Source organism: Choloepus didactylus, chromosome 16 (assembly GCF_015220235.1).
Source record: "Choloepus didactylus isolate mChoDid1 chromosome 16, mChoDid1.pri, whole genome shotgun sequence".
NCBI lineage: Eukaryota > Metazoa > Chordata > Mammalia > Pilosa > Megalonychidae > Choloepus > Choloepus didactylus.
Genome location: NC_051322.1, coordinates 56,375,753 through 56,399,365, shown reverse-complemented (window position 1 = coordinate 56,399,365; position 23,613 = coordinate 56,375,753). Strand labels below are relative to the sequence as shown.

General features: G+C 41.6%; 1 protein-coding gene across 2 annotated transcripts in view; it reads left to right on the top strand.

The window, feature by feature from the left end:
• The window catches only part of TTC39C (tetratricopeptide repeat domain 39C), a 168,832-nt gene that overhangs the window by 125,824 nt on the left and 19,395 nt on the right, over positions 1-23,613 (top strand). For both annotated transcript variants that reach the window (XM_037806394.1, XM_037806393.1), the window contains exons 7-8: positions 16,754-16,847; positions 18,870-18,977. In XM_037806394.1, coding sequence (XP_037662322.1) covers positions 16,754-16,847; positions 18,870-18,977 — 202 coding nt within the window. The remainder of the gene's footprint in view (positions 1-16,753; positions 16,848-18,869; positions 18,978-23,613) is intronic.

Genomic DNA, 23,613 nt, shown 5'->3' with positions numbered 1-23,613 from the left:
CTGCGTGGTATGTGAATATATCTCAATAAAATGATGATTAAAAAAAAAAAAAAAAAATATGGGCATAGGATCTGAATAGAAGTTTCTCCAAAGAAGATCTGCAAGTGGCCAAAAAGCATGTGAAAAGACGCTCAGCATCGTAAGTCATTAAGGATACGCAAGTCAAAACCACAGTGATATACTACTGCATATCTACTAGGATACCTATATCCAAAAAGACAGTAACAAGTACTGGCAAGGATGTGGAGAAATTGGAACCTTCATCCATTGCTGGTGGGAATGTAAAGTGGTGCAGTCACTGGAAAACAGTTTGGCAGTTGCTTTAAAGTTAAATGTTAACATTTTTTAAAGTTGAGCATAACCTAGTAATTCCATTCCTGTCTGTGTACCCAAGAGAAATGAAAACATACACCCATATTATTATCCGTATTAACCAAAAAGAGGGGAAAAAACTCGAATGTCCATTAACTGATTCATGGATAAACAAAATGTGATATATGCCTACAATGGAATAATATTCAACAATAAAAAGAAAGAAGTACTGACTCATGCTAACTGCGTGGATGAACCTTGAAAACATTAAGCTGAGTGAAAAAAGCCAGTTAAAAAAACATATATTGTATTGTTCTGTTAACACGAAACCTCCAAAATAGGCAAATCTGTACAGGCAGAGAATAAGATTATTGTTTGCTTGGGGTAGGGTAGGTAGGGGAGAGGGTGGAGTGATTGGTAAGGGACGTGGGATCTCTTTTAGTGATGACAATCTTCTAAACTTAGATTGTGGTAGTGGTTGTGCAGCTCTGGGATTATACTAAAAGCTTTGAATTGTATACTTTAAACTGGTGAATTTTGTGGTATTTGAATTATATTTCAAAAAAGATGTTTTTAAAAAGTGTTAAAGAGGATGTATGTTTTCTGTATGATTATATATTATTTCTTTGGATATGAACTGTTGGTTCAACAAAAACTTTTGAGTATGAAATATTTCTCTCATATATTTGTCCAAACTCTAAATGTATAAAATAGCCATTAGTGATATTTATTTTATCTCCCCTATACTAAGAATTTCACATTGGGAATTGTCATTACACTTTAGCATGAAAAACTTGAACATTGTTATAATAGATTTCAATTCTTTAGGAATTTATCTTCCTTCCCAAAATGGGATGCATAGACCATTCTATTTTTTTTTCATTGTAAATTGGTATTTTAAAAACTCTTACTTCATGCATTCTCATTCCTCTTTGCCTGTCTGAGATGTGGGTGTGGTTTAATTCTGACCCTTTCTGTAATTCAAGACTACTAAAACCTTTGATTCAAAAGTTGTTGGAATAAATTATTAAAATAGGTAGAACCTATTTTTTAAGTGTCTTTATAGTCCATCTTTTATATATCTGTTTTTAAATAAATATTTCATAGTTTAGTTAATTGTGATTTTATAATATATCTTAAATAGAACAAATTCACCCTTATTGCCTTTAAAACATATATTAGTATTTTTACCCACTTGTTTTCTCACATGTATTAAACTATCAGTTTATCAGTTTCTGTGTATTATAGGGTTATTTTAATTGATGTTATATTTATAATAGTTCTTATTCTTTGCTGAAGATATCTTTTAATTCATTCATATTGCCCTTTATTTCTCCCTTTAAGACTGTATAATTTTTTTGCATACATCTTTCTTATCCTGTGTGTGGTAAACAGGAGTCCAGATAAAATTTTGGGATTAAGAAGGAACTAGAGTTCCAGCCTTCTTTCCTAATTCGGTGTTTTTTTCTAATAAATACAACTGATTTTATTTTCTAAGAATTTACATGTACCCACACATAAATAAATACATACATTTAAGTGTAAATATAAAGGTGAATATAATTATTCAGGGGATTGGGCTTGTTACTAGTTTTAAAATTAAACTTCTTGTTGCTGTTCCGAGACACAGTTAATTTGTTAAGAAATTTTGATCCTTTCCAGGCTTGCTTTTTTTTTTTTTTTGTAAAACACTTCGGCTTCCCCCTCCTACTGCCCCCAAGTAACCTGTAATTTTTCTATCTCTGCAGATTTGCTGTTTTTAGTCATCTCTTTTAAGTGATATCGTGCAGTATTTGCCCTTAGTTGCCTTGCTTATTTCACTGAGCAGAGTGTTTTCAAGGTTCTGCCATGTTACAACATGTAATATTCTTTCTTGGGCCAAATAATATTCTGTTGTGTGATGGGCACTTGGGTGGTTTCCACCTTTTGGCTATTGTGAATAATGCGGCTGTACACACTGGTATACAAATACCTGTTTGAGTGCCTGTTTTCACTTTCTTTGAATAAATATCTAGAAGTGAAATTGCTGGGTCGTATGGTAATTTAACTTTCTGAGGGACCGCCGTATTGCTTTCCATAGTGGCTGCACCATTTTACGAACCCACCAGCGATGCACTAGAGTTCCAAGCCTGACTTATTTTCAAATATAAGTTGCTTACTGAAAAATCTATTTTATATTTTGGAGAAGCAAATCACTTAAAGCAACTAAACCCTTGCTAAACATTGAAAAGCTTTCTCCTATAATTCATTGCTGTCAAATACCCTTTTGAAATCAGTTATTTAATAACTTCCTTTATTTCTTCTATAATGTTTAATATATATTTACTTATTGTTATATCCATTTTAGTATTATAATTTTTATATTTCTGCTACTTTTTTTAAAATTTTTTTATTTTTTTAATCTTCATTTTATTGAGATATATTCACATACCATGCAGTCATACAAAACAAATCGTACATTCGATTGTTCACAGTACCATTACATAGCTGTACATTCATCACCTAAATCAATCCCTGACACCTTCATTAGCACACACACAAAAATAACAAGAATAATAATTAAAGTGAAAACGAGCAATTGAAGTAAAAAAGAACACTGGGTACCTTTGTCTGTTTGTTTGTTTGTTTCCTTCCCCTATTTTTCTACTCATCCATCCATAAACTAGACAAAGGGGAGTGTGGTCCTTATGGCTTTCCCAGTCCCATTGTCACCCCTCATAAGCTACATTTTTATACAATTGTCTTTGAGATTCATGGGTTCTGGGTTGTAGTTTGATAGTTTCAGGTATCCACCACCAGCTACCCCAATTCTTTAGAACCTAAAAAGGGTTGTCTAAAGTGTGCGTAAGAGTGCCCACCAGAGTGACCTCTCGGCTCCTTTTGGAATCTCTCTGCCACTGAAGCTTATTTCATTTCCTTTCACATCCCCCTTTTGGTCAAGAAGAAGTTCTCCGTCCCACGATGCCGGGTCTACATTCCTCCCCGGGAGTCATATTCCACGTTGCCAGGGAGATTCACTCCCCTGGGTGTCTGATCCCACGTAGGGGGGAGGGCAGTGATTTCACCTTTCAAGTTGGCTTAGCTAGAGAGAGAGGGCCACATCTGAGCAACAAAGAGGCATTTGGGAGGAGGCTCTTAGGCACAATTATAGGGAGGCCTAGCCTCTCCTTTGCAGCAACCATCTTCCCAAGGGTAAAACCTATGGTAGAGGGCTCAACCCATCAAACCACCGGTCCCCTGTGTCTGTGGTCATGACTAACTACTTTTTAAACATATACCTGAGTACTATATCCAGATATATAAAATGTATTATTTTTATTATATTAATTTTTTAATTTTGGGATTAGCCTTTTGGATTATCATGTTGAGTTATATATAGAGAGATTTTTATAATTTTTAATTTCTATTTTATTTCTAGATTTCCTTAATGTAGCTTTTTTTTTAATTTTATTTTTTTATTTTTAATACCTATTTCATTCTGAAATTTAACATATGTACATAACTTTGAAAGCATGATTTAACAAGTAGTTAGGGAGCAAATTTCAAAGAATATTATGGGTTACAGTTCCAGAATTTCAGTTATTTCCTTGTGAAATATAAGATATATACAGAAAGGTGATAACTTTCACAGTACAATTTAACAAATAGAATATAGATTGTTTTATAGTTCATTTTCTTAATACTTATATAGCTTATGTATTTGTGTTCTTAGAATAGTGAAATGTTAGCATCCTGATTTAGGATTTGATTGTATTCCTTGAAGCTCTGCCTGTATTTCTTTATTTATTTAACCTGAGAGTGTTTGAGCGGGCCTAAAAGTTTAGTGTTACCTTAAATGTTCACTTTCATGTTTCTGTTATTGTGGTTAATCCCAGTGATGCCCCCTGGTTAGCTGTGTGGTGCCCTTGTCCTCTGCCTGCCGGCACCCCATGGGAGTTCCCTCCTCAGTGAGGCAGCTGCTCAGGGTTCCTCTGGCCTGGTTCTGCTGTTGGGATTAGAGGGCACGGTGCTCCTGGGAGGTGGGTGCTCCCCGTGGAGCTCCCAGTGAGCACTGGGTGGTGGTTAGCTGAAGTGAGGATGCATGGCTGCAGCTGCTGCTAGATCTAAAGGTGAAACTGGCACAGGCCACGTGCAGCGGGATGGGGGTGGGGTGGGGATCAGGTCCGCAGGTGCACACAGGCCAGGCTTTACGCACGCACAACAGTCTATCAGGACGTAGAGTCTGGTGTGGCTCTCAGCTGGGAAGATGATGCAGAAGTGGGGCTGTTGGGGATGATTCTTAAGTCAGTAGTATTTTCAGGTAGAGGTAAGGGCAGGGGATGGGGCTTGGGGGTGAGCCAGCCAACAGCCAAGTCAGAGAAAAGGTCAGATACTGGGGAGATCTGAACTCAGTGGGGCTGGAGCATTTGGAGAGAGGCAGGTGGAATAGTGGTGAATCTCCTTTCTCTTGGCAGAGTTCAGCTTGCACGTATTTAATTGTGTACATGATGCATGTAGATTGTTTTCCACTGCCCTTTAGGCTTATGGCTTTTATTCTTTTGTTGTTTGTTTCTGTCTCTACTTACATACTTTTGGATCATTTTTTCCTTACTATCAGGTTGAGAAGATGATTTCAGTATTTTACTTGGTTTTCTCGTATTTTAAATATTAGGGTCGCATCCATGCAGTCATTGTCCTAACCTTCTTCTTAGTTTTCTGTTGCTAATCGGTATACAGAGAATGCCCACCAAGGGGTGACTGAGTCTAGTTTTAAGAAATAGCTTTTATCACTTTTACTGATCGTTTATCCAAAACTCTTCTACAAAATTTTGTATTTTTTTATGGTGTAATAGTGAATATCTGTTAGTTTTTCTTTATAAATTTGAACTGTTTTAGTATTTGAGCACATTAATTTTACAAGTCTGTGCTTTTTTTTTTTTTTTCCCAGTCTAAGGTAGTAGCCTCACTTCTGTGTGGTTTCTTCTAGAGAACTTGTCAGCTGTGGGCCTCAGAGCTTCAGTTTTTGTTGTTTCTACAATGCTACATGTCATTGGACCAGAAGTCTGGAAATCTAGTTTCTGGTTCTGGCTTGGTGATGAACAGTAAACATACTTTTACTTGCAAATATTTGTTCATGCATCAGATGAAAGAAAGAGCTGTAAGCTCACAATCAAGCCAATTGAACTTCAGTTGCTCTATTTCTTTACCTGGGAAGTTAAGGGGTTGGAATAAATGAGGGTTTTCCAAAGCATCAGTGTTGAAACGCTGATTTGATGGACTCTTAGTGCATGTTCCATGAAAAGAGATTGCATGGTCAGATAAATTGGGATATCCTGAGACTTCTCTGCAGGACTTCTCAGACCCATTAATTTTGCACCATGATTTTCCAAGGGGGAGATAGAGTATGCAGGTATGCAGTGTTTACCGAAACAATTTGACCAGTAAAATTATCTTTCATAAAGTAGCCAATGAGACTGGTACAGTTCAGTAGAAAAAATTTTGGGAAACACTAGGCTATATAATGATTAAGGTTTCTTCTGGTTTTCAAATTTTGTGATTTCTGTGAGTATACTAAAAACCTCTCAATTGTGAGTTATATTTCAGTAAAGCTGAAATAACGTCTTTTATGGTTCTTTACTCTTCAGACTAGGTGGGATTATTCTGCTTTTTATGATTTGTGTGTATATTTTCCACCAAGCCCTAGTCTTCTCAAAGGTTGGGAACTAATTCTTATTTTCATTTTAGAAAACTTGTGTTAAATCTTGTTTTGGTTTGAAAAGTCTAAAATTCTTAGGAACTTAGGTTTGGTATTGTCTCTTAATTCCTCACTGAAAAAAAGAAAACCCATGTAATATCCTGCCATTTGACATCCTTTATAGACATTGTCATTTCGTTCTGGGAAAATAGTTTTAAATCACCTTTCTGATAATGGGGCTTCTATTTGTTTCTCTCATGCTATGCATATTATACCTTCTCTATCTACTTTTCTAGGTTTGCCTACATTGAATTGCTACATTTTTTTTGAGTAGTTTGCATTTTAGATTAGTATGTTCTGTAATTTATGGTCTTTTTTTTTTTTGAGTTAATTCTTTGCATTAACTACTATTTTTAATTGTTTGATAGAATCTTTAACATGAACAGTTTCTTTTAAATTTAGTGCTGTTTTTCATGTAAATTCCTTTCCTTTAATTTTAAAAGGTAGTTTGGTGTAGCGGGAAAAGCATTAGACTCACCTCAAAATGAGCTTTCCCACTTCCTGGCCTGGCTGAGCTTTTTGATTCTGTTTCCTTATCTGTAAAGACAGAGCAATACCTACCATTGAGAGATATGTCAGCCTTAAATAATGCAACATAGGTAAAGCACACGGGGCTGGGTCAGGGCTCACTAAACGTTCCTTTCCTATTTAGACAGAATTGTGTCTGAATTGTAAATCCCATTAAAAAACACTTTTCATCTCAAATTCTGTCAGAATATGGGTCAAATCATGTGTCTAGCCTTGAGGAGACCAAGGAAATCTTATAACTGGTAAATTATTCAGCTCCCTTTCCCATTAGTGGTGGATTTGGTTACATAACCAGCTTTTCAAGAGAGTTGCTGTCCATTTATTTGGAGGTGCTGAAAACATAACTGCTGTATTGCATTATTTACACATAATCAGATATTTACTGCCTGTTATGCAAAAGGCCTAACAGGAGGAGGCCAAGAAAAATAGAAAAAGTTTTTGCCCACAAGAAACTTAAGTCTAATTATGACGCTAGCAATATGAATGCATGAAAAAGACATGAAGCAATAAAAGGAAAGTGCCAGATGAACGAACAGTCATCATGGTAGGAGTGTCTGGAAAAGTGGGGACAGAGGAGCAGGGCCTGAGGAGAGGGAGACCATGTGCTTCTAAGGAGACGTGGGTGGCACATGGAGGTTAAGGATGCTGGACTGGTGTCAGGCTGACCGGCTTCACATCTCAGCAGCAACACCTCTTATGGCTGTGTGGTCTTCAGCAATGTGCGGACTGAATGAGTTGATCTGTGAAGAGTGTTTGCTGTCTTACCAGGTGAGTAGCTCAGAGGATCGCTCACACTCACACACACACACCTTTTATGATGAGACCAGGTACTCTTGATAAGGCAGCCTTCTCTAAAGACTGTTCAGGCACCTTTTCGGGCTCAGCATTGGAATGCATATGCTTAACCAACTTGTTTTGTCTAAATTACGCAGGTCTATTTGAGACCATGAGTAAAATACAAAAGTGCATCAAGGAGCAGATAAAGATGTTGCATTCCAGCAGTAATTGCTGTTTACAATTTTATTAGATTCCAGAGTATTGACTGTAATTATCATTTGGAGATCTGTACTTTCTAATGGTTGTTTATAATAGGCTCTTGGGGAGTTTTTATGTCAAAAATTTGGACAGACCGTGAAAGGACAAATGGAAATTCACAGAACATCCCTAAGGTATAAAAATCTATGTGTACTTTCCCAGTTGGCAGTTTGTTATGTGGTCAGCAGTAACTAACAGTATGCACTGGATCCATTTTATCCTGGTAACTCATTGAAACCCTCTGCCCAGTTTTCTAGGAAATATGTTTCAGGGTCAGCATCATCTTTTGCTTCTCTGCTGGTTCTCTTTTGTGTCTCATGTTCACATCAAATAGTCTGTCATTTTCTTGTATAAGGGATTTTATTAATTAATTAGGAATTTCAGAAACCTCTTACATCCGTTACACCTGCTCAACATTCTCATTTAAATACAGAGACCTTATCAGCCATGTTTCTAAAGAGATTAATTTCCTCCAGTGTAGCTTTCTGTTCAGTGTTGCTGATTTTCTCTTCCCCTTTCCTTGGCTTCAGGGATCTCCCACCGTACAGGTTTGCCTCCAAGCTCACCACTCCTCAATCTCTTTTGCTGGTTCCTGCTCATCTGCTCAACTTCTCAGTGCTGGAAGGGTCCCCTGAGCTCTTGGACTTTTACCTTTCCTACCTTCCCTACCTTTCCTCATTCCTTCAGGGATCCAGTCTCATGACTACCCATATATCCTAGCGACTCCCACGTTTATTCTCTATCTCAGAATTCCTTCTTCAATTCCAGACACTTATGTCTAATTTCCTGTTCACCATCTCCAATAGGGAGCTCATCCAAATGCTCTGTCTTGTCCCCAGAACTGCTGTTTTCCTGCATTCTTCTGATGCTAACTCTGTCCTCCTGTGCCAAAAACCTTGGAGTCATCCTTGACTTCTCTTTCTTTCACACCTCACATCCACAGCATTAGTAAATCTTGTTGGCTCTACTCTTCAAAATATATGGACAATCAGACCACTTCTTTCTACCCACCCCGCACCCCACCTGCATCCCCAGTCACCGTGGCTTTTCTCCAGGGTTGTTGCTGTGGCCCTCCAGTTGTCTCCCTGCTTTTGTTCTTTCTGTACTCAACACAGCAGCCAAAGTGATGGTGGGAAAGTTTAAGTCACGTCAAGTTGTGCCTGTATGTGCAAAATCCTTAAAGAGCTTCTTGCCTCGTTGAGTGCAGAAGCCCAGGTCCTTACAGTGGCGTATGAGGCCCTGCAGAAACTGGCCCCCTGTTGCCTCTGCCACCTCCTTGTCTGTCCCCTGCCTGGTGCACACCCTGAGCCCCACTCCCCTCCAGCCTCACTGACCTCCTCCTTCCAACGTACAGGGCACACGCCGACCTCAGGGCCTTTGTGCCTTCTGGCCCTGCCTGGAATGCTCTTCACCTCTCCCTCACCTCCCCTGGGTCCTGGTTTCAAGTTGCCTTCTCTGCGAGTCCTCCGTTGAGCATGGCATTGAGTGTTGCAGCCTCACTCCACCCTGGACTCCCTGTCCCCCTAATTAACCTCCCCTCCACCTCATCTTGCCCAGAGGACTTTTCCTCATGGGACATGCTGTGTCAAGTGCTTTCCTTATTGGTTCCCTCTCCATCTGTCCTCGTTGGAAGGAGAACATAAGCTCCTCAAGGGCAGGAGCTTTGTCTGTTTGGGTCACTGCTGTTTCGCGGTTGCTCAGACCAGGGCGTTGGGGTTCAGTGTTGTGTGTGTGTTGAATGAATGAAGATGCCAATGTCCTGCTCGTTCCCACTTAGTTCTGTGTTGATAGTTACAGGTCTGTAGTCCCTGGATTTTTGTCAGAAGAAGAGCAGCCATGTTTATGGCATGTTGAAAAGTTTCCCTAATTATGCAAAATTCATTGATTCCATGTGCATAGTAGCAGTAACAACTCCATAAGGGACTTTCTAAGCATAACTCTTAAACTAAAAATATTAAGGAAAGGATTGATAGAAATTGATCATATATTGATCAAGCAATTGATAGGCAACATAAAAATATATGATCTTACCAAAACATCAATTAAAAAGTTTTAACATGAAGGAAAAAAAACCTGGGGAAAAAATGATTGTCTAAGGGTTAGCATCCTTACTGCAGAAAGGGCTCTTACAACACTAGAACATAATGAAAGGATAAATATAAACCTACAAGAAGAAAAAGAGGCAAAGCCCCTCAACAGATGAGCCATAAAATAAGATCTGCAAAGGGCCTATAATGTCTGAAGCTCACAGTGGAATCAAGGGAATGCAAATTAAGACAACATGAATGGCTAATATTAAAAACACTCAGTTTGAAACAAAGTACGGGGAAATAGGCCACTTCTAAACTGTTGGCGCATGTGTAAACTGATAAAACCTTTGGGGCCATGCCCTAGTATCTTATACAAATTACTCTGCAGTTTACTACCCTAAGAGCAAGTAGGTTAGACCCGCTGGCCTTGCTCTCACACTATGAAATGCATGCGTCCGCGTGTGCACGCAGGCAGGTAATGCCCCTGTCCACCCTCCTCATCTGTAAGAACTCCAAGGGGTAGGTTCTGCATCCAGACTGAGGAGGAGGTACTATGATTTGCTCAGTGTGGGTCTGGTGCTCTACTTTTTCTTTTACACCAGAGTTTTCTGGAGAAGCAGGACACTTCCGTGCCCCCCATGTCTGAGGGTGGAGAGGGCATGCACGGTTCCCCAAGGGAGGGATTCTCTGATGGTCGACTCTGCCCATTTCTGTCTCCCATGGACACCTGGGGGTTTTCCTCTTTCATTTCACCACACACCACCGATGCCATGGGAGCCTCCAAGTATACTACCAGAAGCCATGGCAGAGAGAGACTCACAGCGAATTAAAACAGGCTCGAGTCACACAGTTCGTGAAAGCAATTTAAGACACATGGCAAGAAGCGAGGGGAAAGATGCTATTAGTGGATGGTCTTAGGACGGGAGCAGGCAGTGTGAGGAGCCATGCTCCCTGTGTCCTGCTCTCTCGGCCCCACTAGCGCCCCTCACTGCTGGTGTGCTTACAAGGCCCAGAGTTGAGAATTCAGAAAGGGGCATCTGCAGGGATGTGCACACCTGGCCCAGATAGCCAAGCTGGAGGGCATCCCTGAGTCTTACTAGTGTTTCTTGGGTGGAGGGAATGTGGCACCAGAATGGGTGTCACCACCAGGTGGTCAAATGAAGAACCCAAAACTCATGAACATGAAGTTTTCATGTATATTTAGTATCTTGAGTATTTAGTGCTCATGTATATTTAGTACCCAGGTGCCTCATGAATATTAAGTAGATCTCGGTCCTTCTCTCTGTAACACACACTTACACACACGCTGTACTTGCCAAGTGCTTATTTTATTCTTACTATATCCCATGAATTCTGCTGTTTCACAGACTTTTGGCTTGCTAGCTACTTTAAAACATCTTCAAAGATTTTGCCTAAGTTTTGCAAACTACAGACTTATTTCTCTAATAGACTTGATTGTTCTCCAAAGCAAATGCACCTTAGAGCTATAGACTGGGGAACACCCTTGCCCAGCAGCTGAGGCCACAGGGACTGTTGTGTTCTTTGATTGGCCATTGTCACAGTTATCTCCTCCCTCGTGTTTAACCAGCAGAATTAAGTTATACAAACACAATTGCAATGCCAGCAGATGGGCTCTGAGCCCAGACCTTTTTGTTTGTGAGCTGTTTTTGTCAGTTAAATGTTAAACACGATTTGGCGGTGGTATAAAAGGAAGCTATTCACTTGGGAAGCAATCTTGTGTTGCAGATTCAGGGAAGCCTGGAATTTGATATCCTTTTGACACTAGCCTGGGTCAAGGCTACAGAGAACTTTGCCTTGTTTCCATTTCCACTTTCCTTTGCAACCTAGCTTCATAGCTGAATGTAGAGAATCTGCTCGGGTTGGTGCTGCTAGTAAAAATCTTTGAGTTAGAGCAGGAGACCACAGGCTTACTTGCTGACTTGGGAAACTAATTTTGTGTCTTCACATTTGTACTTTAAGATCTTTACTGTCTAAAGGGCTTTAAAAACTTATTAATGCAGAGATATTTTAGCAAGAGTAATTTACATTTTTAAACTTGAGTAGAAATGTTACATGTAGTCACTCTTTCCCTCAGTGTTGTATGTTTCATTTTTCCTGGTCTGCTACGTCTCCAAAGAGTATGGGTATGGGATTAAGGCAAGAATACATGCTTGTGTATTTGTGGTAGACTCTTAATTTACAGCTCTTAATTATGTCTGCTAGATAAAATCTGGAATTTCTCTTGATGGGTCTGAAACAATTTCTGAGAGGCTTAATTGCCACTTACTACAAATGTGTGCTCGGAATGATGGAAAACTATCTTGTTCTTTCTTTCCCAGAGCTATTAACAGGTGGCATAACACCTATTTCTAAAGACTAGAAGCCTTTACTAAGAACTTTTTATTTATATGAATTCATTTATTTCAATATCCCTCTGAGAATAAAAACAGAAAGATATTTTCTAAGGTCCAAAATGATATTGGCTATGAAGTTGGTCCTGATAGTTGGTACTATTGATAAGTTTATTCCTCCAGTAAGAAAAAAAATTGAATTAAGGTGATTTAAACATTTTAGATTAGTTATTCAATTGAAAGGTGTATCTTTAAAGTGAACTAATTATTTGCATAATTCCAAAGCATAGAAAAATATGACAATATTTTCAACTCATTCTGTAAGTCTGGCATTACCCTGACATCAAAACTCATCTAAACAGAAAATGATAATCCATCTTCATTCTGAACATAGAAATTCTAAATAAGTTTAGCAAGTCAGATTCAACAATGCTTTTTTAAATGCCATAATATGTCATAGTACGGTTTATTCCAAATAGGTAAGGGAGATTCAGCTTTGGGAAATTTGTTTGTCATTCTCTGCATTAAGGAAGTAATTGGTAAATCCATATAGTTCTATCAGTAGATGCCTGAGTGGTATTTAATAAAATGCACTACCCAGTCCACATTTTTAAAAAACCAAGCAAACTTTTAGAAATTAGAAATAGAAGGAAATTTCTCTATTTAGTAAAAATAGCATCTACTAAAAACTGGTAGTAAACCATATTTAATGGTGAAACATTAAAAGCAGAGATAAAGCAAGGATGTGTGCTCTCATTGCCATCATCCAGTATTTTAACTGGCAATTTTAGCCAATTAACAAGTATATTTTAAGGGAGTGACAACAGTGTGTCATTATTTGCAATTGATTTGACTGTCTCCCTAAAAAGCCCAAGAGAAAAAACTAAAAAAAAATTTTATGAGCACTTATGAGGGTATAATAATGTGACATGTACAAACCAACTTGCAGAAAATCAAGTCTTACTATATACCAACAACACTCACTTAGAGATTAAAGTGAAGGAACAAATCCCTTTTACAGTTGCCACGAATATTGTAAAAAGCCTAGGAATAAACGTATCAAGAAATATGTAAGACTTATCAAAAAACTATCATTTTACCAGAAGACAGAAGCGTAATCCTGAATAAATGGAGAAACATACTATATCTTTGTCCTAACAGTCAGTGGCTACAGATAATGTTTAATTTCAGAGATCTCCGTTTAACTTGGAAAAAACTTTCACTCTTTGTTCTCCGTGGCTTCCTTTGGAAATAGATAAAGCTAGCCAATATTTTTTCTCATTTGATGGGAGATGAAACTGAGGCTTCGAATGTTTTTATGATTCACAAGACAAAAGCCCATCCTATAATATCAACTCTTGGCTTAATGGTTTTTTCATTCTAGCCTATTTTCCAGATTCTATTCAGGGAGGAAATGTGTATTTCTTTAAAAATTAAACTGTGACTACTGTATCAAATTGAGGATAGTTCTTTCTCTGCTTTTTTGTTTTTGTATTTTAATTTCTAATCATAAAAACTCCCACAACAGATAATTTTTTATTTTTAATTATTTTACTGAAAAATAAGGGAAGATGTATTTCTACTATTTTAATGGTGGTTCATTGTATTTCTCACTGAGTGATTAGGGCAGAGCTGGAATTAATTTCGTAGTTATGCTTGTTTTTGGGATTATATCATTAAACTCCACAACAACAGTACTTTCAAATCCTGTTACAGTGCTTACAACAGAAAGAGCGTAGTATTTTCTTCACAGTTTAACTTTTTAAAAAATATGCTGCATTAGTTTCCTAGGGCTGTGTAAAACTTACTGTAAAGACAGTGGCTTAAAACAACAGAACTTTGAATTCTTTGAACTTTGGTTTCTTTATCTGGAAGTGGAACTAAAACCTGCCTATCTCACAGCTTTCCAAAGAGTTAAGAGCAATTATGTTGATTCGAATATTTCTTCCTTCTTTTTTTGGAATCAGAGCTTTATTCTGACTGTCTGTCTTTCTCCAGAGCCTAGCCCCAGCCTTGGCATGTAGTGGCTGCCCGGGAAATGTTCACTGGGCATGTCTCTGTCTTCCGAAGGGCGGCGTGGCCCTGCGCTGTTGGGCTCTGGACCTGCCGCCAGCCCGGCTCGGTGGGGCTGGCCCGTCCTCAGATGCCCTGTGTCCGAGAACTGAGGCCAGTGAGGCAGCAGTGCACAGAAGCTGTGTTTTCTGAGTAAATAAGCTAAGTGGAGCTGTGTGGGATGCAGGAAGAGGGCTGTTGGTCCAGAAAAAGGAAAGCTAGAGATGAGCTGACAGGAGCACGAAGCTTTCGGCTCTTGCCTCTTGCTGGCTTAGTTTCCCAGGGGACAAAGGACTGCAGCTGGGTGCCTTAAATAAACAGAAGTGTCTCTCGCTGTCCTGGGGGCTGGAGCCCCAAATCAAGGCGTTAGCAGGGCCACACTCTCCTGAATCCCTCCTCAGCCCTCCCTAGCTTCTGGGGTTTGCTGCAACCCTGGTGTTCCTGGTTTGCAGCCGCAGCTGCAGAGGCTTTCCTGTGTCACCACGTGTCCTGTGCACTCTTCAGGTTGCCCTCCCCCTGTGAGGACAGCAGCATGGTGACCAGGGCCTCCCCACCCATTTTAGCCTCCTCTTAACTAGTTGCATCTTCAAAACCCTGTTTCCAGATAAGGTCACGGTCTGGGTAGGACTTCAACTTGACTTTCTGGGGGACAGAGTTCAACTCATAATACCCTGCCCCCTCTCCCCCCCCACTCTTCGTGAAAGATAGATCTTTTCATTTTGCCTCTTTGCCATTTGGCTTTGTACTTAGAATCGCTGTAAACAAGTTCAGGGTTGTGGGTTCTTTGGCATTCCTGTGAGGTTCTCTCCAACCAGGTTTTAAGCTGCTGGAGAGCAGGAATTCGTGATCTGGTGAGAGGCGCCGTCGGCAGATACCTCATCTGCTTTCGTGGATGGTGATGATACATCAAATGCCACAGTCTGCACCTTCCTGGGGGCAGAGAGCGGAGGGGTCCTTTGGGCCCTGAGCTGTTCTGGATGCAGCCCCAGCCTTGGCTGTATTCACCGGCGACAGTGTTCCTGCCCAGGCTGTCCTGAAGGTCACTCGCAGGCCCACTGTGCATCCGTGTCCCGGGGACCTCCCCAGTGACCACGTGACAGGAGGAGCTGAGGACTGCGGGTGTGGGGGCTGGTCTCGGGGGTCTGCAGCTTCCCCGTGTGGCCCTTCAGGTTGCTGGGCTGGCACTGGAGAGGGGCAGAGGGGAGCTCGGGAGACGTGGAGGGAAGCAGTGCCAGGCCCAGGCAGGAGGGTGGAGGGGGACACCCCCAGCCCAGGGGCGTGTGGGCAGGGGCTAGAGCTCTGCACCACCCGGACGGCTGGAAGGAGGGCCCCTGGGCACACTCACTGGGAGCAGCTGTTCACCTCGTCGGGGAGTTAAGGTTTATATTTATTGTTGCTGCTGATACTTAACACCTATCAGTGCCCTCACTAGGATTTAATCTAACCCTTTTTATCCCGGTCACGCTTTGTAGATGCTCTTGTCAAGTGCTTGTAGCATCAGGTAGGCAGACTTTGCAAGGGCTTTAGTGGAAGAGAAAGTGAAATGATTTATCCAGAAAGAGTAGCACAGGCACTTGAGGGTCTCTGGGTCTAGACAGTGTTGAGGCAGGCTGGAATAGGGCACTCTGGGCAGGCCAGGGGCGTCAGTCGGTTCAAATGGAGGGTCAGCATCAGGCCATAGTCGAGATAGCCAGATGGAGAGCAGGAAGGAGGGGCCAAGCAAAAGGAGGACCAGCCTTACCTCTCAGAGGCAGCTGAGATAGCCAGGCGGAGGGAGAGAGGAGGGGCTGAGCAGCAGGAGGACCAAACGTTACTTCTCAGACTCGGCTGAGATAGCCAGATGGAGGGAAAGGAGGGGTTCAGCCAGGGTAGGGGGGAACAGGAGTTTCCACCCCCGACCCTGGCCTGAAGCACAGCAACAGGCTAACATAAAACCTGGACATAGCTCAACCCGGTGCAGAACCTCTCTTGGGTGCGCCCGTGCTGACTTCTCAAGTGTGTGTTCCTTCTTACCAACCTTGGCTCTTTCCCGGTGTGTGCCGGCTTTTCAGATAAACTTTACTGCCTGCTATTACTACTCTTGTCTTGTCTCTGAATTTTTTCTTGAGAGAAGAAAACGAGCCTGCACCAGAGCTCACCTCAGGTGCCAACTGGGTGCCAGCTACAGTGTTAGATGAATGCACAAGTCAGAAATGTAACCTCGATCCTCAGAGAATGTCTAAATTGTGGAGAGGAGATTTGATGACCAGAAGCAATTGAAGAAGAGTCTTATAGGGTAGAGGATCAAACTATAAATTGTATACAGAAGGAGTGGGTCCCGTAGGAGAGAGATCAAGGAGGACTGTGCTAACCGGGAGTAGCCTCGTATGTCCATTCACTCAATAGTTTGAGATTCTTTCCATGCCAGGGTTGGGTATACAAAGGAGAGGAAACAGTACCTAACCTTTTTAGAATGTTCCTGGTAACTGGAGCTGACTTAGCAAATAATTGCAATACAATTCTGTTGTGCAGGGGTGAAGGGTGTGCTGGAGGAGGAGGCGGGTCTGAGCTGAGTCCTCACTGGTGGAATCAGCTAAGCCGAAGGGGAGCCGGGGGAGGAGTTATCTTTCTCTGTTTAAAGTAACTATTAAGGAGAAAAAAATTATTTTGAACTGTGATGATTTTAATGTTAACAGATCTTAGCCAGTAACTATTTTCATTTTTTTCCTTAGTGTCAAATCAACAGTGCCTTGACTTCTTTCCACACTGCTTTGGAGCTTGCAATAGATCAGAGAGAAATTCAGCATGTCTGTCTGTACGAAATTGGTAAATATGCAATGTCTCTACAGCTTCTTGTTATGAGTGTTTAATGCTTTCCTGTGCAATATTTCTTTTTTAATGCTGTTCAGTTTGTATTTCTGCAAAACGCTTATTGTCTTTGAGGATTACCTTAGCACCCATAATGATCCTTATCCATCTTCCATCTGATTTGTCATTACTGCTTTGTTCTTTATAACATTTTGATTCTAGGATACTAGGTCTTGTTCAATGAATTGACTAGTAACCGTTGGTAAATGCCTTGGACTGCACATTAGGATTCAAAACGATTTGGTGTGGGAGAGAGTTAGGCGTGTGGCTTACGAGCTCAGCTCTCCCACCAACTTGCTCTGGAGTCCTTGGACAGGTTTCTTAGGCTTCTGAGCTACTTAATTCACCAGGAGTGTGCAGTCGTGAGGCTTAGATGAAAGCCCAGGTCGGGAGCAGCCGCCAGGGTGTCTGGCTCCCAGAAACCCATTCCCGTACTGGAGGTACACTTTTAAGCAGACATTGAAGTATTTTTTTGTCTTCTCCAAAATTGCCTCTTTAAGTCTTTTGCTGACTGCACTAGAATTCTCCAATCCTATTCCATTAGTAATTCTATAATCCTTTTAGGTAAGAGTTCCTCCATTAGGCTGAGAAGAGGAAGCACAATTTTGGGCTTGAAACAAAAAACTTTTAAAGGAGTTCATGCTTTTTAGAGTTTTAGCCTAACACTTGAAAGTCACACTGTGTAGCTTGTAGAAAAGGAATGAAGGAGTAGTAGTGAGAGGAGAAATGATGAGCCAAGAAGATAGCGAGGGGGATCAAAAGAGAAATTGGGATCCAAAAAGCAATCTGCAGAGGCCATGGTTGTGACATCTGAGGATCCCATTAGGTTGGGGATCCTCGGGTGCCTGTCACGTGCTTCACCTGCTGTGGACAAAATTATCTTCCTGGGTCCTTTTAAAGAGAAAGGCAGACTAAAAGATTGGGCCCTGCCCAGTCAAAACCTGTGATAAGGCTTAGGGAGAGTAGATGAAGTATAATCCCATGGAAAATGTATTTTTATGTCATCTAAACTCTGATGGAGCTCTGTTTAGTGGCCATGATGTGGCATGAAAGGTGGTTCAAAGAACCTGGATAAAAAGCATGGATTTGGTGGCCTTTCTCTGCACACAGTTTCACAGTCTGTGGCAGTGGAGAGTGTCGGCAATAGTGGGTAGAGGAAAGAATGTTGGCCTTCCTCCACAGTCCTTCCATCTTGCTAGTCGTGTGGCTCTGAGCAAGTCATACAACCTCTTGATGCTTTAGGTTTCCTCATTGGTGAAAAGGGGGCACCATCACCCACCTTTGCAAGGGTTTTAATAAGGATTAGAAAAATTATAGAAAGTGCCTAACAGTGCTCAGCACAGTCGAGGGCAGATACTATTATTATTAATGGGAATAAAATTCCTTTCGTTTTCGTTACTGCTGCTCTTTGCCAGAATGCCAGCTTGACTGCCTTTGGTCCACTGAGGTCGAGGTCCTATCTCAGCTACATCCATGACCAACTTGCAGAGGGGAGGGTGGGCAAGTACTTAATTTCTGATTGGCCTGCTCTCTAGTCTCACAAGGGTTTGAGAACTTCATTTTAGCAATTAAATATCGGGGTGAGTGAGTGCTGTAAGCCTTTTTTGAGGTGACTGCTGTGTATAGAATCTAATTGTATTGCTTTCTGCTGGTGCTTGTTCTGTGCCTGCTTGTGCTGGGGAAGGACTGCCTGGCTTAGTAATCTCACAACCGCATGAGGCAAATTGGAGCATTTTTCTAGAAATCTTTAAATTACTCCCTCTTATACTGCTTAATTGATTGTGAGATAAATGAGTCTTACCTACTCAAAACTTTGATGGTATATCTTAAGGATTAAAAAAACAACTTAAGTTTTCAGGGAATTCACATAGAACACTCACCAAGAAAGTTTGTCAGTGATATCAGAGATTTGTAGCTTACAAACGGGGTGCAAAGCTCACGGTCTTATGGAAGTATGCTAAAAATATCTGTCTTTCATAGGTTGGTGCAGCATGATAGAGCTGAATTTCAAGGATGCGTTTGATTCCTTTGAGCGGCTAAAAAATGAATCTAGGTGGTCTCAGTGCTATTACGCCTATTTAACTGCAGGTGAGTGGTCCGTGCTTGGCCTCCCCAGGGTGCCTTTCTGTGGGGTGCCTTCACTCACCTGGTGGACAGCAGAATGACGGGGGAGAAGGGCAGAAATTGTGCTGTTGGTACCCAGTTTCCCTCAACAACGTAAAGTTTCGTGCTGCCAGCTGAGTACAGTGTTCACTGGCCCAGCCAAGCACTGTGGAATTCGGTAGTGTACCTGGTGTCCCTTTCCCCCGTGGTCCCGTCCTGTGCTCAGTTTTGGAAATGCTTGGTGTGAGGTTCTCCCGTTTTTTGTGCACTTTGCCCTGAACATCCTCAACCTGCCCTTACCCCACTTCTTTACTTACTATAATATGTTTGATTAGTAATGTAAAGAATTTCTAAAAATTTAACATCTTTTTAGTTGTGTTAATATTTTCCTTTGGATTGTTTATACAAAGCTTGCCTTAGAGGCAGAAAATGGGCAACTGCTTGGGTTTCTGGTTACAAAGTTGCATAGGTTTTGAGTAATGGCTCCAAACATGTTTTACCTGTTAACCCAGTTATGTATACAGTGTGATTTTTCAGGACAGGAGAAGCTATTTCAGCTCTGCATACATAGATATCGCTCAAACACCTGAAAATTCTGCTTTTAATGAGTGTTCATTGCCCTCTTGCCCTTGGGTGAGGAGATAGGTAAGAGTGTGCTGCCACCTGGTGGACAGGACTGTCGTCTGCCCTGAGACACACAATGTGCCCTTGTGGTTTAGAATCGTGGAACGTGGAACGGAAGAAAACCAAGTGGTTGGAATTTTCTGCCTCTGAGCTAGCTTTACATAAACCTTTTCAGGGGCGTGAGAGAGTTCATGTACTAGCAATAAACTCCCCTTATGTAAGCACATAAATTCAAGGCTAATCCATATATTATTTTCAATACCTATTTATTCTTCTGAATGTTTTACTTCAATGAAGCATCTCCTTTCACTCTACCTCTTAACTGATTTCTTTAAGGCAGACTTGATTAACAGTGACAAATACATATATCCTGTATATCCTAAAATTTTTTTAGGAATTTTTGCATCAGTGCTTTAGCAGTCAGTATGAAATCCCCTTGCACCTCTGCTCTCTACCATCTGCTGGTTGCCTTGGAGCTGAGCTTTGAACAAGATTATTTTCAATATTCTGGTGGGTGAATTGTGACCAACACTTAAACGGTTGTTTTCTTGAATGTGCAGGCAGCTCAGATGGAAGTAGCAGGTACACTTCACTTTATTGCGCTTCACAGATATTGCTGTTTTTACAAACTGATGGTTTGTGGCAACCTGCGTCGAACAAGTCTCGGTGCCATCTTTCCGACAGCATGTGCTCACGTCGTGTCTCTGTGTCATGTTTTAGTAACTCACATATTTCAAAATTTTTCATTGCTATTATATCAGTTACAATGATTTGTGATTAATGATCTTTGACGTTACTATTGTTAATTGTTTTGTGGTGCCATAAACTGTGCCCATATAAGACAGCAGATGACTGATAATGTTGTGTGCGTTTCGACTGTTCTACCAACCAACCATTCCCCTGCCTCTCACCCTCTCCTCAGGCCTCCCTGTTCCCTGAGACACGACAATATTGAAATTAAGCCAAATAATATTCCTACAATGACCTCTAAGTATTCAGGTGAAAGGAAGAGTCTCCTGTCTCTAACTTTAAATCAAAAGCTAGAAATGATTATGCTTAGTAAGGACAGCATGCCGAAAGCTGAGATAGGCCAAAAACTAGGCCTCTTGTGCCAAACAGCTAGTCGAGCTGTGAATGCAAAGGAAAAGTTCTTGAAGGAAATTAAAAGTACTACTCCAGTGAACACATGGATGATAAGAAAGCAAAACGGGCCTGCTGCCCGTTTGATATGGAGAACATTTTAGAATAGAAGATCAAAGCAGCCACAGCATTTCCTTAAACCAAAGCCTCATCCAGAGCAAGGCCCTAACTCTCTTCACTTCTTTGAAGGCTGAAAGAGGTGAGGAAGCTCCAGACAAAAAGTTTGAAGCTAGCAGAGTTGGTTCATGAGGTTTAAGGTGAAAGTACAATGTAAAAGTACAAGGTGAAGCTGCAGGTGCTGATGTAGAAGCTTCAGCAGGCTACCGAGAATATCTAGCTAAGATAATTGATGAATGTGGCTACACTAAACAACAGATTTTCTGTTTTCAAGGTAGTTGAAACAGCCTCTAGTGGAAGAAATTGCCACCTAGGACTTTCATAGCTAGAGAGAAGTCAGTGCCTGGCCTCCAGGCTTCAGAGCTTCAAAGAACAGACTGACTCTTGTTAGGGGCTAATGTAGCTGGTGACTTTAAGGTGAAGCAATGCTTGTTTACTATTCCGAAAATCCTAGGGCCCTTAAGAATTAGGCTAAATCTATTCTGCCTGTCTTCTGGAAATGGAACAGCAAAACCTGGATGACAGCATCTGTTTACAACATGATTTGCTGAATATTTCAACGCCACTATTGAGATCTGGTCAGAAGAAAAGATTCCTTTCATTCAAAATATTATTGCTTGTTGACAATGAACCTATTCCCTTAAGAACTCTGATGGAGATGCACAATGAGATGAAGGTTGTTTTCATGCCTGCTAACATCATCCATTCTGTGGCCCATGGATCAAGGAGTCATTTCAACTGTCAAGTCTTATTAAGAAATACATTTCAAAAGGCTATAGCTGGAGGCGGGGCAAGACGGCAGACTGGTGAGCTGTAAGTTTTAGTTACTCCTCCAGGAAAGTAGGTAAAAAGCCAGGAACTGCGTGGACTGGACACCACAGAGCAATCTGTCTTTGGGCATACTTCATACAACACTCATGAAAACGTGGAACTGCTGAGATCAGCGAAATCTGTAAGTTTTTGCGGCCAGAGGACTCGTGCCCCTCCCTGCCAGGCTCAGTCCCGGGGGAGGAGGGGCTGTCAGCTCCGGGAAGGAGAAGGGAGAACTGCAGTGGCTGCTCTTATAGAAAACTCATTCTACTGATTCAAACTCCAACCATAGATAGACTGAGACCAGACACCAGAGACTCTGAGAGCAGCCAGCCCAGCAGAGAGGAGACAGGCATAGAAAAAAAACAACACGGAAAACTCCAAAATAAAAGCAGAGGATTTTTGGAGTTCTGGTGAACACAGAAAGGGGAAGGGCGGAGCTCAGGCCTTGAGGCGCATATGCAAATCCCGAAGCAAAGCTGAGCTCTCTGCCCTGTGCACCTTTCCTTAATGGCCCTGGTTGCTTTGTCTATTAGCATTCCAATAACCCATTAGATCTCTGAGGAGGGCCGTTTTTTTTTTTTTTTTTTTTTTTTTTTTTTTTTAAATCCTTTTTGCTTTTTCTAAAACAATTACTCTAAGAAGCTCAATACAGAAAGCTTCAAAGAATTGCAATTTGGGCACGTCAAGTCAAGAGCAGAACTAAGAGAGCTCTGAGACAAAAGGCAATAATCCAGTGGCTGAGAAAATTCACTAAACAACACAACTTCCCAAGAAAAGGGGGGTGTCCGCTCACAGCCACCATCCTGGTGGACAGGAAACACTCCTGCCCATCGCCAGCCCCATAGCCCAGAGCTGCCACAGACAACCCAGTGTGACGGAAGTGCTTCAAATAACAGGCACACACCACAAAACTGGGCGTGGACATTAGCCTTCCCTGCAACCTCAGCTGAATCTCCCAGAGCTGGGAAGGTGGAGCAGTGTGAATTAACAAAGCCCCATTCAGCCATCATTTGAGCAGACTGGGAGCCTCCCTACACAGCCCAGCAGCCCAGAACTGCCCTGGGGGGACGGCACTCACCTGTGACATAGCACAGTCATCCCTCAACAGAGGACCCGGGGTGCACAGCCTGGAAGAGGGGCCCACTTGCAAGTCTCAGGAGCCATACGCCAATACCAAAGACTTGTGGGTCAGTGGCAGAGACAAACTGTGGCAGGACTGAACTGAAGGATTAGACTATTGCAGCAGCTTTAAAACTCTAGGATCATCAGGGAGATTTGATTGTTAGGGCCACCCCCCCTCCCCGACTGCCCAGAAACACGCCCCACATACAGGTCAGGCAACACCAACTACACACGCAAGCTTGGTACACCAATTGGGCCCCACAAGACTCACTCCCCCACTCACCAAAAAGGCTAAGCAGGGGAGATCTGGCTTGTGGAGAACAGGTGGCTCGTGGACGCCACCTGCTGGTTAGTTAGAGAAAGTGTACTCCACGAAGCTGTAGATCTGATAAATTAGAGATAAGGACTTCAATAGGTCTACAAACCCTAAAAGAACCCTATCAAGTTCAACAAATGCCACGAGGCCAAAAACAACAGAAAATTATAAAGCATATGAAAAAACCAGACGATATGGATAACCCAAGCCCAAGCACCCAAATCAAAAGACCAGAAGAGACACAGCACCTAGAGCAGCTACTCAAAGAACTAAAGATGAACAATGAGACCCTAGTACGGGATATGAAGGAAATCAAGAAGACCCTAGAAGAGCATAAAGAAGACATTGCAAGACTAAATAAAAAATGGATGATCTTATGGAAATTAAAGAAACTGTTGACCAAATTAAAAAGATTCTGGACACTCATAGTACAAGACTAGAGGAAGTTGAACAACGAATCAGTGACCTGGAAGATGACAGAATGGAAAA